At 33.3% G+C, this 16,944-nt stretch overlaps 1 protein-coding gene across 4 annotated transcripts in view; it reads left to right on the top strand.

Moving 5' to 3' along the window:
- The window catches only part of ADAM23 (ADAM metallopeptidase domain 23), a gene marked incomplete at its 5' end in the record, with an annotated part of 74,415 nt that overhangs the window by 23,097 nt on the left and 34,374 nt on the right, over nucleotides 1–16,944 (top strand). For all 4 annotated transcript variants that reach the window (XM_084289164.1, XM_084289163.1, XM_084289166.1 and 1 more), the window contains 9 exons: nucleotides 2,415–2,497; nucleotides 3,202–3,265; nucleotides 5,507–5,579; nucleotides 6,092–6,165; nucleotides 7,053–7,118; nucleotides 10,919–10,990; nucleotides 13,756–13,922; nucleotides 15,558–15,642; nucleotides 16,422–16,512. In XM_084289164.1, coding sequence (XP_084145290.1) covers nucleotides 2,415–2,497; nucleotides 3,202–3,265; nucleotides 5,507–5,579; nucleotides 6,092–6,165; nucleotides 7,053–7,118; nucleotides 10,919–10,990; nucleotides 13,756–13,922; nucleotides 15,558–15,642; nucleotides 16,422–16,512 — 775 coding nt within the window. The remainder of the gene's footprint in view (nucleotides 1–2,414; nucleotides 2,498–3,201; nucleotides 3,266–5,506; nucleotides 5,580–6,091; nucleotides 6,166–7,052; nucleotides 7,119–10,918; nucleotides 10,991–13,755; nucleotides 13,923–15,557; nucleotides 15,643–16,421; nucleotides 16,513–16,944) is intronic.

Genomic DNA, 16,944 nt, shown 5'->3' with positions numbered 1-16,944 from the left:
ATTTAAGCTTCAGTGACATGTAGCACCAGAATTTCTGTTATTTAAAAGCTTCTAAATTCACTAAATTCTTCTTCTTTCGTATATGCTTTAGAAAATCAGAGTAATGTTGTAGCTGCTTCTTAAATGCTAAAAGCCTAAACAGTCTGTTAATGTTGTTCTTGATGCTTTTTGTTGATAGACAATAAATATACTTGTTTAATTCTATCCTTAGTCAGAATAAGTAGTTCTGTAAGCCTTTAACAGTCCTAAACACGTTATTCCTCAGTGATATTAGGGTTTAGTAATTCTGCTGTCCAGCAATAAGGGTAGAATTAAATTCTGCATGAGAATAGAGATAAAGGATTTAATAATGTGATTTGTGGCTGCCTATAGTAAGTATTCCTAAAATATGCCAGAGTTGTTCATTTTTTTTTATACATACTTAGCTATTTATGATCAAAATAATACAAAACTGTTAATAGTGCAGTGTAACCCTACCTGCATTAAATGGAAAAATTAAACATACAGATTTAGGACATAGAAGAAAGAACATTTAGAAAAACAATAGCTTGTAAAGCTGTGGAAAGTCCCCCAAAAAACAGATTAAAAAAGATCTTCATGAAGTTATTTTAACACTAGTAATTCTTGCATGTGAGTAGATGATGGTTTGACAAAACAATTATTTCTGAATCTCCCATCTAAATCATTTATTTGTTGTAGTCTGCTGTTAAGATGTTTCCTAGAAGCTTCCTAGCCTCTGGGGAATAAAATTGTGCTTCCTCTTTCTGATTTCATGAATCTCTGTTTTCTACAAAAGGAAACTGCCTCAGTGTGATTCACACAGGGTACTCTGACACAAAATAGCCAGTAGCTTTGGAGCTAGAGCACCTTTCTGGAAAGTGAGGAGCTGGGAGTCAACTCTCCTCAAGGTGACCTGGGAAATTGTTAAGAAATGAAAAACTTGTGTTAAATGTTGAGAAGGGCATTTTCATGTAATGCTCTATACTTAATAAGCCACTGCAACTCTATTATGTGAGGAACTTAACCTTGTCACTCTCATAGATGTGTTCTGAGCATGCCTGAAGTCCCCTTCAACGATTAGGTTGCTTCTTTGCCCACTTTAAGGAGAGCTTAGTCAAGAGCCAATTGCTTTAGGAGAGGGGTGGTCAGTGTAGCGCACTCTATGATGAGGATTGGGTAGCAATTCTCAATCCAGCAAAGTTGCACTTTGAATTCGGGGAAAGCATGTAGCATTCACTAGAGTTCATATGTTATCTGAGCAAGGCTTTTGAGAATCAGAACTTGAAGATTTTAAGTATGCATCAAATGTTTCCTGTGGTATTTTGCTTCTTGTTTTGTCTTGTTCCTCCATATTGCAGCTTCTCTTATCTCTCTGGGGAGAAATGGCAGACTATATTCAGTTTCATTGAACACCCATTTGATAGGACTTCTGAACAAATTCTGTTCTGCCTAATCCCTGCAGCTATTGACTGTTCAAATCCTGCACTGTAGCATTCATCAGGGTCTTCCTCCCTTATTTCAAATAATTAAGGCCTTTCAAAACTGAGGTTTTAGTTGTAGTTTGCGTAATATTTTTTTTTGTTGTTGTTTAAGTCTCTAACATTTCAACATGCTTGTAGGTAATTTAAATGTTACTACTTTTTCAAAGCCAGGATCTTGTCTAAAATATGACTGTTAATTTGCTTAGAAAATCACAAAAATCCTACCTTTTTTGAATAATTGGATTTTGCATCAATTTTGAATTTTATGTAGTTAAACTCAAGAGTTGACCTTTATTACCCTTTTGATCTACAGAGTAAAAATGCAACTGTACATTTTAGTGTTGATAAGCTGTATTCACCTTCTGGCTCATTCATCATCAGTAATACTGGTACCTACATTTTAATGATACAACATTTTAATTAACAAATTTTTAGAGACATCAAAATCAAACTTGAGTTGGTAGAGTCTAAATCCAAGCCAAACACATGCCAGCTGATTGATGAACACTGTGTTACTTGTAATTTGAACGGATCTGGGAAGGTATCAAGAAATAACTCACTACTCATATAACCTGCATTATATAACGTTTTTTCAGAATCAATTTACAGCAAAAAAAAATGTGTTTTAAAAAAAAAAGATGGAGGATGCTGTGAGAGCATTGTAAGTACAAGAGAATAACTCACATTATGGCTTGAACATTTAAGTTAGTCTTTACTGTGCACAGTTTTTCTCTTACTAGCAATTTTCTCTTACTAGCAACTTGTCATTGGGATTTAGTTTAGCAATCACTGCTTTTTCTGAAATTTTATCTGATGCAAGATGTTAGATCTTTTTTTCTCCTTGGTTTTAAGCAACAGACAGGAAATCAGAGTAATTTTCCATGAGTTTACCATTTTCTTTTTTTTTTTTTTTTTCTTTTAATACATGAATAGGGTGGAGAGCATTGTTACTACCATGGAAATATCAGAGGTGTCAAGGACTCCAAAGTTGCTCTTTCAACTTGTAATGGTCTTCAGTAAGTGTATTTCTCATTTTTCAAACAAGGCTATTAACTAATTACTGCTCTTGAATATTATCACTTAACGCGTGATAGACTGAAATTCTCTAGGCCCAAAGATTTTTGGGGGTTTGATTTACCAGTACCAGCTATGCCAAACTGCTAACACATTTTTTAGTATCATTGGATTTAAAGTCTTTTGATACTGTCTCATGAAATCTTTTGAGTATGGCAAGCAGCAATAAATATTTCACCAAGATGCCTTATTAAGGTGGAGGATAAACAATAATTGTACTTCAGCAGTATGCACAGTATTCATGCATGATTCTGTTAGCCTACTGAATAATTGATCTTTTTATTATATTATGCAGGGAAAAAAATGTAAGATATTAGTCCTTACTAGGATTTGTTACTCACCTCATTCTGCATGCTAATATGAGTCTTAGGACTCCCTTTTTCCAAGGTCAAATATTTACTCTCTGGTATTTTATCATTACATCACCACTACATGCAGTGTTATTTCATGAAAATGTGCCTGATTTCTGGGAAAAAAAATACTAGTTTTTGCTGTATAGAATGGAAATGTATTTATATGGAATTTATTTTAATATTGATGATATTTTCAGCCCCAAGTTTGGTTTTATTTAGTCAAAAATCTTATGTTGGAGTCAGGTTAATTCCCATGTAATCCTAACTATCACTTCTGTTTCCCTATGTTCTAGTGGCATGTTTGAAGATAGAAACTATCTGTACATGATAGAACCAATGGATTTGACCCACAGTACAGTAAGTTTATTTTGATCTGATTTTATACTTAATTTGCTAAAGAGAGTGCTCAAGAAATAGTAAATAGAAGTATTAGAATAAATCAGTAAACATGTGACCTGACTTATCCGTTCATAAGGAAAACAAAAGTATTGTAAAATACCTGATTGGAATTTACTTAAGGCAAGAAATGTGCAAGCATGAGCTGCTTAAGATCTTTCTTTGCTTTTCTTTCTTTTATTGTTAATCGTTTAGATATTGGAAGTAGAGTAGTAAGATACATTCCATAGCAAATGGCTATGGAATGTCAAAAAGTGTTTATTAATTTGCTCTAGTACTTGAAATAAAGGATTTATAAATTCATAGGAGGGATCTCTGGAAATCATCTATCTTAAAGCAGTTGGATCCAAATTTGAAGCTGAATCAGACTGCTGTTTGATCTATCGTGTTTCCAGAAAGAGTTTAATGAAGTAGATAATTATATCTGGGTGTCTGAGACTTTACACGTGTTAAGTCACTGTATAGCTTAAATTATTCTGATCCAGCATAGTCACATATTCATATATGTGATTTGGGATTTTACTTACGCAAATATATTACCTATAATTATTTTTTCAAGTATTCACTTCAGTCGTTAAATACAACTGTTCCTAGAACTATCTGCTAATAGAACTGACTACATTTCACAGATGATAATAAAAACAGGTAGGTTTCTATCTTTAGAGTGGTTCAAAGATTTGACTGATTTTCAGAAGAATGAATCTGCAACATTGAGGCAATGTTAAGGTTCATATCATTCGTAGTCTGTAGGGTCTATTCTAGATGCTGTATCACATCTCTCAAATTTGCCTTGTTTTAGTACTTACAGTATATGATAAGTAACATAATGCTGCAGAACTGATTTGTTTTAGTGACTATAAAGATGAAATTGTAGCCCAGAGTAAGATCTACAAAATCTTTGACTCCTGAAGCTTTCAAGGAAATGGAATCAACATTCAGAGGAATCAGTATCATTTGGATGGTCAACTCTTGGATTTTAAAGGAAACAATACAGATGCTAAAAAATGTTACATCTAAAAAGACTGACATTTCTCAGTCTCCTCAAAAAACATATTACATGCCGTGTGTTAAGCCATGTAATGCATTTTGATGTAACATGTATTCATAGGTTGTAAGGTTAAAAACTGATGGTACAGATACAGTAAATTAATGGAAATGTTATTTATACAATGGTATAAATGTAGTAGTCAGAGGAGAAATTAAAGAAGTGAGACACCATCTGCCAATTTTGTTGAGGATTCAAGTGGTAGAATTCTAAATGATAAGAGGACAGATAAGTATTTTTCTCAAAACTTTTGAAGATCAAAATAATACAGCTGCCAAGTTTTCAGTAGCTCATACTTTGATTGTACTATGTGAGATAAATATCTTGGGCCACAGGCTTCAGCATGTAGGTTAGTCAGCTTGATTAACCTTAACTGTGGCAGGTGTTATACAAAACATCTTTTTCCAATGGGGGGAAAAATAAGGCAAAAATATGCTGTATTTTCCTTCTGTTCATTGGGTATTTTTCACAGAAATTACAGAACAGTAGCATCTTACCCTTTGAAAAGAATTGCTTGTTTTGGCAGCCTCTGCAGAAGAGGTGTTATAGAAGAAAAGACAGGTATCTTCTAGAGCAGATACCAAAATGTGATAATTTGGAGCATGTCAGACTTCTAAAGAAAGCATGCATTAAAAGTGTTCTTTTTATTGGTGTACTCAACAATTAGGGTGAAAAAAGCCTCTTAAAGATACCATATTGATTAGTTTCTTGCATTTTGCTGCAATTAGGAAGATAGATTTTTGTCATAAATAGTAAGCATATCCTTGCGTTTCTTCTGGGAGAGGAAAATTTCATCTAAATATATATATATATATATATATATATATATATATATATATATATACACGCTCTTTAACTTGATTTATATAAGTAAATGGTTTATATTCTCTAACACAAGGATTTTAAAGGAGCTTTTTTTCAAGTAATCTCAAAACCAACTGTGATATCTGAGTTTTGCAGGACAGTGAATGGGCTGAAGCAGAGAAGCTCCATGATTTACTTAGGATTGCAAGCATTTTTTCAAATTAGTGCTATGCCAAATCAGTACTATGTTTGCATGCAAAAAATAACAAAAAATATAAATAGTGAAAGAAATACCTCACTTTTCACTTGCTAATTATTAATTAGAATAAAATATCATATATTTTTCTTACCAGGAAAGCAAAAGTAGGCCACATATGATCCAGAGAACTTATGGAACACAAGCCTCCAAGCAGTTGCGGGACCTTGGTATGTTTTTGCTTATGAGTTTTTCAATATTGGATATAATTGTACGTATAACTTGAACGATTTGAATATTAGGCTAATAGAGTCTATTTAAAGTTGCCGATTATTTAGAAAAACTTGAAAAATAAATACTAAAATTGTTTCACAATTATTGTAGTGGAATCAAAAGCAGATTAAAAGGCTTTCATTCATAAAGACACGTATTTAGAGTTCTGCAAATCAATTAATTTAATCAGTGATGTTAATGCTATTGAGGACAAAAAATGAAAGAAAACATATGTCCTAAGCCAAATTTGCAATCTTTCTACCTCCCCTTGCATGCTTTAATTCGAACTCTAGATTTCTGAATGGCTTGTGTTTTTATATGAAATATTTAATGTGTATTTTAAAAGAATGAACTTTTCAATATCAAAGGTTAGTCTGATTTTGGTGATCTTAATCCACGTTTGGTTTAGACACTGTATATCAGTAGTTTAAAATAATGCTATGAAATTCTTCAATTCTAATTTGTACAGAGACTGATTCTAGTTCTGAATGGCCCTTTCTCTCTGAACTACAGTGGCTGAGGAGAAAGAGAAGAAAGAGAGCAGTGAGTAGAAATGTGACCCCGCGTTAAGACCATTTATAAAAACATGGCCAGAAACATTCATTTTCAGACTTGAGTGAAGAGGGGCTTTATTTCATTATTATAATTAATTTTTTATTATTTAATTATTTTGGTAGCTTAAAATTGATATATAATACAATTATCAATAAAACAATAAAATTCTTCTAAAAGCAAAACTCAGAAGTTCAGTAGTGAAAATGAGTTTAGAAAGTGGTGAGTTTTAGGTTTTGAGTCTCCTTGTTTATAAAGATTAATTTTGGATGAGGTATTGCTATTTGAAGGTACCTGACTTCATTTTCATTTGGCATGTTAAGTAGTATGATCAAAGAAGAACTCCAAATAAGGACATCTCATTTGACTGGGTTATTGAGAGAACCCAGTTGATAGTCCTAATGATCTGAGTGTGCATATGCGTGAGAGCTTGGGAAATAACTGAGTTTAAGGAAATTAATTGGTATTTTTCCACTGTCTTATACAATCTTGGTATATTTTTTAAGGGCCTATTTATTTTTACTAACTTTCTCCTTAAATCTGTGATGAATAGTAAACTAAGAGTTTCTAGTGTTTGAGATTTTTCTCCTTTGTGAAAATCAGAGAGCAGAGAAGCAGTGGCAGCTTCTGCACTGAACCAAAAAGTAGATTCTAAACTTATTCCTAATGGTGTGACTCAGATTTTCAGCCAGTGTCAATTATCAAAACTTACTAAGTTAGTGGAGCTATGATGAATTACTGTAGTTAAAGGTCTGACCCAGTTCTTACAGGCTTGCACACCCTACATAATAAGTAACCCTGTTATATCAGCAGCTGCACTTATTTTTGAAAATCACTGCATCTTTATGATTTCTCAGAGAATTTCTTTAATCCATCAGGCATCTCGTGGTATCTTTGAAGAAATGAAATATTTGGAGCTCATGATAGTCAATGACCATAAAATGGTAAGTATATCAATTCAGTGATTTCTTTTGATTATTATTTGTAAAGTGGTATACAGCACTGTACATTATAAATACTTTTGTGTCAAAGATCTCATTTATGAGCATCTGTTAATGATAATAGTGTAAGATCTAGTCCAGGCCATAATAACTAACAAAGCTGAATGTAACTTGAGTTTTTCTATGGCACTTTTGTTTTTAAATAATGTCCAAAACACCATGGTATTACACAGAAAATTTAGTATGCCCATAATTATATCCTGTTTTCAAAGAGGTAAAGTAAGAGGTCAGAATTTGTTACTTTGACTTTAGTTTAACTAACTTAAATTTTAATGCAGGAAAGCCTGTAGACAAAACTATCTCATGATTCTTCATGGCTATTCCATGCTTATAAACACAATTTGTGAAGTAGAAGATAAGTGGTTTCTTTCATTCAGGAACTGTCTGTATGTATTTTTTTTAAATATATGACTTGTTTCCTCCTTTTTGTCCAGTGGGATAACTGGAAAAAATGAGATCAGATGACATTTGTTATTTAAATGTATTGCTCTTGCTATATATGCCAAGTAAGGCTATCAAAGTGTCAATATGATACCCCTGTAAAAATCAGAAGAGAGCTGACTGGAGAGTAATATGTTTTGTAAGGGTGAGATTCTTGTTCAGTTTCCACATCACAGGAATCCTACGTCTTCGTAGTGAAAGATTTTAACCAGTAAACTACTGAATACAAATCAGATTGTTGTTGATACCAGTCTTATTTTTTTTAAGTTACATATTATTTTCTCCTTCAACCTTCCTTCCCTCAAATTTTCTCTGAAATTTTTCTGGTAAAATGCAGATGTCCCTATAAATTGATGAAAATACCTTTTTTCCGTAAGAATTATGAGGAGAAAAAGTGACCAGCTGTGTTCTTCAGGGTCTTTCCTTTTAAAGAGGAAATGTCATCCCTTTTTCTGAACTACACCCCAGAAGTCTTACTTGTACTGGAGGATGTAGACATAGGTTCAAAAGAAATAGCTGGGATTGTAGAGTGTTTATACGTAAAAGTCATAGAACATGTAACCCTTGAGCTGTACTTTATTCTGATGAGTAGTTGTCATTTTGTACTATGGTAGACTAAACTGCTTTGGTAGTCTAAAAATATGGTCTACAGAACTTTTCTGAAGTAATTCCTTCATTGAGTCCAACAGCTATATTTTAATCAGAACATATTTGCAATGAAAATATTCAGTATAGGTTTAAAAGTTTTTTTTAGTAATGAAGAATATGCTGCAACCAACAGCAAGTTACTCTATATCACTTATCTTTCTCAATGATTATTTGACTTAGAAGCGTCTAAGGGTCATCAGTTGGCTTAGTCTTAGTATTATTTTGCTTCTGTGTGAGCAAGACCTTTTTATAAATCAAATTCTGTTGATCAAACAGTTCAAGCTTATTCTATGTACAAATAAAATAAACTTAAATTTCTGTAAGAGCTTATTAAATCTATCGCTCTTGCATATTTTCCCAGTGGTTTTATGTTGTTGTAGTGGGCCCTTTTGTCAGTGCTGAGGGACAATTTTAAAGAGCCAAGAATAGCTGGTATCAGAGCAGGATGAAGTATTTTGTACTCGTTCCAGTGCTGAATAGACAGATAATATAACCTTCCTGCTTCTGTTTCATAAATTATACAAATACTCTGGGCTAAAAATAACCTATATTTAATCTGTGTCAAATCAGCAATGTGGAGGGAATTTGAATGGGTAGGAAGACTAGGACAGAACTTTCTTCAACTGTTTTCATTTACAAAGCCAACTGGTAGGAAACTATTCTAAGAGTGCTCACATACTAGTTGTATAGTGATAGGGTACAGTAACTGAACTTGTGGATATTTTGTCATCTTGTTTGAGGTCTGTGGTTGGTGTTTCTTATGAACGGATAGCATTTCTATGTCTGTTTCCTCTGGCCTCTCTTGTTACAGACATGCTTAACTGACAACCATCCTTTTCCCTGTGCTTGTTACAGACACTGACTGGTGTCTCCTTGCACGTTTTATTTGTTAGAGCTTCAGAACACAAACACTCAAGATTATTTGCTTCAGAGTTGTCAGTGACTCAGAAGCAGGTAATGATTTTTTTTTTTTAATGAGTAAATTGAATATACATAAGGAAGTGTTCACACTTCTTAAGTCCAGGAATTTAAGTGTCCTTTTAAGGTTTTCTGCTTACCGGTAGAGGGCAGATTTCTCCTGCAGCAAGATTATATGTTGGAAGAAGTATCGAACCTCTTTGGACATTGTCTTGTTAAGTGGTTAATATTACCTATTTCCACACAGTTTTAATTTCCTGTAGCACTAAAGATGCACCTAAATGTATTTAACTAGGTTGTATTTTTTACAGACTTAACTCTGCTTTATTTTTGTTAGAGAAGCTGCATTTAGAGACGTTATGTCATATGCTGGTATTGATTTTGACCTTTAGTCTTCTGAAACCAAGAACATGTTCAAAGTCTGTAATTTTACCTTTCCACTCTGTGAAAGTTTAGGATTGCCTCAAAACAAAACAGCAACCCTTTTCGCCCCTTATTTTTGTTCAAGTATCCTGGATCTCCATAGAGCAAACAGAATCCCATAGCACTGCAGCTAAAAGTGTTTAGGTTTGAGAATAGTAATAGGGGAGCTTTGTGTATTAAAATTAGCTGTGCATATACTGATAAGACAGCATTGTGGAACTTAGCAGTGAATGACAGTGAATGTAGAAAATACTGTAGTCAAGTGAATGAATCTCAGCCATCATTAAAGAGTTTGGTGAACTTTGTGTTGTCTCTATGGCGTTTTGTCTGTATAAAACTAGATTGCTTGTGCAAAAATAACTGGAATTTACAGGGGTGGATAAAATGTTACCTAATGTGGTGGAGGCGTCAAATTTCTTGGTAACACTCTTTTGACTTTCAATTTGAGAAATACAGATTATTTAATTTTTAAAATATAGATGTCTTTCAAGTTTAATTTCACCTTGACTTCAATTGTAATTCTGGAAACCAGGGAGTTTTTGTCTGTAATTCCAGTTTAGGAAGGTAGTTGATCATCTAACTAACTTCTCTTGATGGGAGTAACTCCTGAGATGTTCAGAGAAGAGTATAGACCCTCTTGTTTCAAGGACTCCGAGGTACCATGTTTCAAAGTGGGAATAGCTGGCATTTTCATGGAACTTGATGATATTGCTCATTAGGTAATGCCATGTGCTGTTTTTAACCAGTAGCTGAAATTAGTAAGAATATTTTTTGAGAAGATTTGTTACATTCTTTGTTCTGTGCATCTTTTTTGTTCCCTTTTAATGAAATTTTGAAGACTTACTTATCCTATTTGCAAATCATAGTATAATGCAAATTCCCTTTTTAACTTTACAGTTTTTCTCAAGTCATGGATTCACACTCAGCTACTATAGCATGTCTTTGGTAAAAAATTGACTTTGAATGGAAGGGTCTGGTGGGCCAGCATTCTGTCATAAGGTCATATTTATGAGCTCTACAGGCAATGAGTTTACCTTGAATTTTGTCTTGAACACCTGAACTTCGATTCTAGATAGGATATTTTTTGTGGCTACGTGTTTGTTTAACAGATGTGAAAGGCTGTCTAGCAGACATGGTTTCCAAAATTTTCCAGGGATTCTTGTATATGAGTTATAGGCTGTGATCTGCAAAGTTTTTGAGTTTGTCCCTTTGTCTTTCCTAAAATATTATTTTTTCTTCTTTGCTATAAAAGTAATGAATTAGTAATAAATATTTAAGTTCTCACTGTGTTCTACTTTTTCTTCTCCTTTTAGTTCAAAAAGCATCGCTCTTCAAATGCATACACAAACAATTTTGCAAAATCTGTGGTAAACCTTGTAGATGCTGTAAGTATCAATTTGTCTTTGGAAAATGGTATCACTAATTTCATTAGTTTAGTTCTGTATTTAAAAAATTAACATTAGCAGATACCAGATAAAAAGAAAATAAGCGGCTATAAAAATTGCATTTTAAAACTCATTTCCAGCTTCTCTGCAAAAAAGTAGCCTGGGGTGAATGTGTAAGAAACCAACATTTTTTCCTTGGCATTTTTCTCAAAGCTTGCACCTTCCAGAGTCTACCTTTGGCAGGGTGGATTTCAAACTTGAATGAGCTTTCAGCATTATCCAGTGCATAAGAATGAGATGCAATCAAGTTTAGATTCATGAAATAAAACTAACCTAAAGTAGTTGAAGCTGCAGGTGTAATTCAGAAAGGATACACATATCTATTGAGAGAAAAATAGAAGGTGTAAATAAAAATTCTCTTTTATAAATCTATATAGCTTAAAACTAAAATTCCATTGTAGTGCATCATAAATGGGTACCACCAATACAGATACCATACTCCTATTTGTGAAGCACACAAACTACAGGTAAGATTTGTTGGAAAAATTTGACCTTGTCTCTTTTCAGAGCTGTGTCAGTAGGGGAAAGCAGGATGGATTCTCTGGTAGTGATGAATGCAGACTAACCAAATTCTGACTCAAAGTCCCCATTGCATGTAACGTTATCAATACCAATAGAACTGTGTGATAAGATTCAAAGCAAAATATTGTCAATAGTTTGTTTAGCTTGGAGGAAGCAATAAAGTATTTGTATTTAATGTCTTACATAAGAAGTATTACATGTATTGAAAATTTAGGTGAATACAGAAAATACTGGAAGTGGGAACTAGGCAAGTTTTATGTAACCATCTGAAAATACTAAATATAAATAATAGAAAGAATATTGCTACAATTCATATTGCACATTTCAAAAGGCGGTAGGTTCATCTTCTTATCTGATCATTATTTCTTTGTATTTCTACTGCATTTAAACAACTATTTAACTATTTTTCCTTTCTCTGATTATTCCTTCTGTTTTTCCATTTTTATTTGCCGTGTGTATATTTACAGAAATATTCAGCTTCTTTCCAGTGTAGAATTCAGTCTAGTCATAGAGATTTTTGCAAAATGATGTCCTAGGGGCCTTTTCTTTAAATGGAGCATGAAAAGGAGCAGGGATTTCTGCCTTATTATTCCCTTATGTTCATAAGGAGGTAGCTGTATTTCTTACTGAATATTATGGGAGAAAGGATACCGGCTTTCAGGGACTTTCAGTTTCCCTGCTCTCTATGCCATCCTTTCCTTCCTGTTCACTTCAGGAAGTATAGTTTTCATCTCAGCAAACATAAGTAAAGGCTTTATTGATCCAGCCATATATAATTTCTGAGTTTTAATTTCATTGATTTCTTTCAAGTAGTTAACCACTTCTGTGGGTATGTTCTTAGACTGCCTCCCTCACACTGAAGCATATTCGTATTCTTTTTCCTTAAAAGTTCTTGGACAAAACTGAGCTTGTCTGGTTGTTCTCCCATTTTACTGTTTATTGCCTTTTCTTCTAAGCTGAATATTATGCACTGACTTTTTTTTTTTTAATAAGGATAAAGCTGCCTTGACACAAAACAGTAGGATGCAAGCCAGTGTTAATTTATTCAGTATAAATGTCTATCATAACTGCAGGAGGATATTTGCAATTCACATTGTGTAGTGTAGGTATGATTTGGAAAAAAATATAATTAAAACATTTTAAATGTGGTGCCTTATGGAAATGACCAAGTAACTTTTGAATATTTTTATAGATTAAGCAGCTAATGGATTAATTATGAAAAGCTTTTCAAATCATAACTGAGCATATTTGGCCAGTAAATGTTCTTCATGTCCCATGAAATACTTCAGATTGGTAGGCTGTCTATTATAGGTAACGAATCTATCTCTCGTAGATTTGCAGTAACCTTAATTAATAAAATTTGGCATCTTATGTCCTGATCCTAAAGTGAGCAGCAGTTTTATTTCAGTAGCAAATACCACGTACAAAGCTAAAAATGTTATTTTAAAGCTGTCTTGTAATTGTTAGGGCCTGATTGTAATTGTTAGGGCCTGGTTGTCATTTACTTGCCTCCTGCTACAGTGACATTAAAATCAATGTAAAATCTAATATTCTTAATTCTCACGTTGCTTAAGTGGCATAAAGTGATCATAATATAAATGAAAATCAAGCTTTGTGTGTCTTAATTTTTGCATCTATTGGAGAAAACTGAGAAGTTACTTAATCTTGACTTGAAGAGTTGGCTTTGGTTTTCCTTTGTTTTTTGAAATCTTTTCTTTTTCTTTGAGATTATCTTGTGCACGTTTCCATTTGTACTTTATTGATTTTTATATAGGTTTTATGCAAAAATGAATAGTGAAATCATTTGACGTGAGAGTTATAAAGAGAGTTATAAAGAAAATGGAATAACTCAAACAAAAAAAAAAAAGGAGCAGCAAGTTTTTTTGTTTGCTCGTTTATTTTATTTTATTTTATTTTATTTTATTTTATTTTATTTTATTTTATTTTATTTTATTTTATTTTATTTTATTTTATTTTATTTTATTTTATTGTTATATATAAAAAAAGGTTTTAGGTTGATTGGATTATTAACTTTTAGGAAATCCAAGGCATTACCAGCTAACTGTTTTCCCATGTTTCCCTCCTGATTTATCCCTCTTGTCCTTCCGCTTTACTCTTACTGGTTGACTGTGCATGTTTGACCCAGTGTTCTACTCCTGTGCCTGTCCTGTCTCTGCCCTCAGATATACAAGGAACAGCTGAACACCAGGGTGGTCCTTGTTGCTGTGGAAACTTGGACAGACAGAGATCGTATTAATATTCACCCTGACCCACTGCAGATGCTTCACGATTTCTCCAAATATCGACAACACTACATCAAACAACATGCTGATGCTGTGCACCTCCTCTCGTATGTACTATTATACAATGACTGAGACTGTTACAGTTTTATATACTTTTCTGTATATACTGGTTTTGTCTACCTGTGTCATATTGCTTACTTTTTTGCTTGGTAGTCATTACATCAATACATGTCTTCCTCAGCAGGTTCAATCTGTTTTTTAATGTGTTAGTCTATTTTTAATACGTATAGAATCTACTATGGTTTTGTTGATTATATATATGCAAAATAAAATGTTAATGTTTTTGCAACCTGGAGGCAGTGTCACATATTGGTAGTGTCTCCTGATGCGCCCTTAAGGACACTTAGTTTTGCTACTCATCTATAATGTACTGCTTTTCCAGTAAAGAGCAGGAGAGGGCAGAGCTGACAGTATTATGTGTTGCCACAAGAGCATTCCAGTTACTGTATTTGTTCATATGTGTAGCTGCAGTGACATTTATTAATGGAAGGTCTCCTCCTTTACAGGTAAAGTGATTTTTTTCTGTCATGTGAGATACAGCATTTTGAGGGAAATTCCACTTGAATCATTAGACACATCATCAACCTTGAGTAACAGTATACTTTAATTCACAGCATTGTAATCAAAGAGGAGGAAGAAGTGAGTTCTCCTGTGTAGCATAAAGATTTTGAGCCTTCTCCTACCTATGCTATGGAGGATGGAATGACAAATATTTTGTATGAGATCCTATCATTCTACTTCTGCAACAGAAGATACAGATAGGGGATGAAGAATTTCCTAGAGCCTCTGCCATAGCTGCACTGTCTTAATACAGGCATTGCAACACAATGCCAGTTTTGCTTCTTATATGATATGCAAAGCACTGATGATGTGCTCTTTAATTATTTTTTGCATGGGTTGTCTCCCTTGTTGAATAGATGTACCAACTCGCTAAGTGTAACATGACTGTGAGGCAGGATTCTTTTTTAAATAAAGTATATTTCTGTTTCTAACAATGATAAGTGAGTGAAGACTGCTACAGGAATCTTGCCTGAATTTCTTCACTTGAGTAACTGAATTCTAAAATTGCTATTATGTTATTTTATAAAATAATCTCTGAAAAAAATGACTAGAAGAAGTTAAATAAAAGTTAGTGGTGCTGCAGGATGAGGTTCCAAAGAAGATGAAATCATAGTTGCTGTTTGGAATGAAAGAGGAGAGTGTTCAAAATAAAATCAAGTCTGGAAAGGATAATAGGCCAAGGCTGGACCTGATTTTCCTAAAGATATCTCAGAGTATCTGATAAGATTCTACCTTATGAGTACATGCTGATAGATTGTCAAATTTATTCCTTTTCTTGTTTATCTTACACATTTTAGTACAGAATTCCTTCTTGACAGATGATAAGTTGGAATATATTCATTGTTATCTTTTTAAAGAAAATGTTGTTACTGAATTTTCTTAGGAATGTGGTTGGCTTATTTCTGGTTGGCTTGTTTATGGGTTGGGACTAATACTGACTTTTACAGGATAAACAATACTTCGGTTGTATTAACTCTTTTAATGAGTTTACTCTGTAAACAATAGCTTTTGATGTTAGATGAGGATTAATGTGCATGTAATGTGTGTGAAAGTTTAATCTTTCATTAAGTTCTTGGTGCCCAATCTTAGTTATTTTCACTTTATTTTTATTTGTTCATAAGGAATGTGACATTTCATTACAAAAGGAGCAGCTTAAGTTACTTTGGAGGGGTTTGCTCTGTCACCAGAGGAGTAGGAGTGAATGAGGTAAACTTTCACCACCACTAAAATGAAGTAAAATAGAAACTACTTTATAACTACAGAATTCATATGTTACAGTATTCAGAGCTTTAAAGATAATTTATTTATTGAAAAGTTAAGACATCTCACAGGCAATCTTGTATCATCACTAAAGTACTGCTTGCTATACTTTTCTTTTTAAGATTAATTTCTTCTGTCTGCATTATACTCTCATGAGTATCATAAACTGTTTTTTACATATTTGTCAAGTATAGACCAAAAATCTCAGACTAAAGAATTTGAATACAGCACTGAAACTCCTTTGGGATTTTCTCACTATAAGAGGGTTGATCTTCTGAGGTGCTGATGGCATGTAGCCATTACTAATTTATTTTAGCTTAAAAGCTAAAATCATTAAAGCTAGTATTGATTTTTTTTTTCTTAATAATATTTTTATCCTCAGAGTAGTGTTAAATCTAATATGAAAATCTCATTTTGATGTGGGTTAATCATATTACACAAAAACTGTATTACCTATACAGTAAGAAACAGACTCCTTTCTGTAGGTTGACCACTGGACAGGGATTTCCTCAGAATAAGAGGAAGATTTTTCCATTAGAGACTTAGTTGTGTTTATTTTCTTTATATGCACACAGAATTGTGATTGGCTGGACATAATTACTTTGTGATGTAGTAGGTATGTGGTAAACCAGGATGAGTTGGGATAATATTAATTACAATAGTTTATGCTCTTATGCTTTTTTTTTCTTTTTTTCTTTTTAAATTGCTTGCCTCTTCATACACAGTATGGCCTTCCATTGGCCATGGCACAGGAATTAGCGCAAAGTCTTGCTCAGAACCTTGGAATACAGTGGGAGCCAGCTGCCAGGAAACCGAGTATGTACATGGAGTCACCTTTTGTCCTCCTTAGCTAAATCTATAAATACTCGTCCTTTGTAATATTTGAAATGAACACCAAACTTTTAACCATAGAACAAGACATTCTATTTTTGGAAATATAACTGAAAACGTTTCAGTTTAACCAAAGTGAGAGCCACTAATTTTGCAATGACCTCAGCAATGTCCTGATTTAGGTTAGATTCATAACCAACATTCAAAGGTGTAATGTAAAAACAACATTAGTTTAACTCAGAATTCCTTACCTCTCATAATGTAATCTATAATTCCTACAGAACTGTTACTTTTTTTTTTTTTTTTTTTGAAAAACACGTTATTTATGAAGAAGTTGCTCAACTTGGTATCTAGCTGCTTCACAGCTGGATTAGATTGACATGGCCTTAACACACCTGTAGCGTTGATACAAAAGCT

This window comes from Netta rufina, assembly GCF_964035555.1.
Source record: "Netta rufina genome assembly, chromosome: 6".
Taxonomy (NCBI): Eukaryota; Metazoa; Chordata; class Aves; order Anseriformes; family Anatidae; genus Netta; species Netta rufina.
The sequence above is the reverse complement of the archived record's forward strand: the minus strand, read 5'-3'. Positions and strand labels throughout refer to the sequence as shown.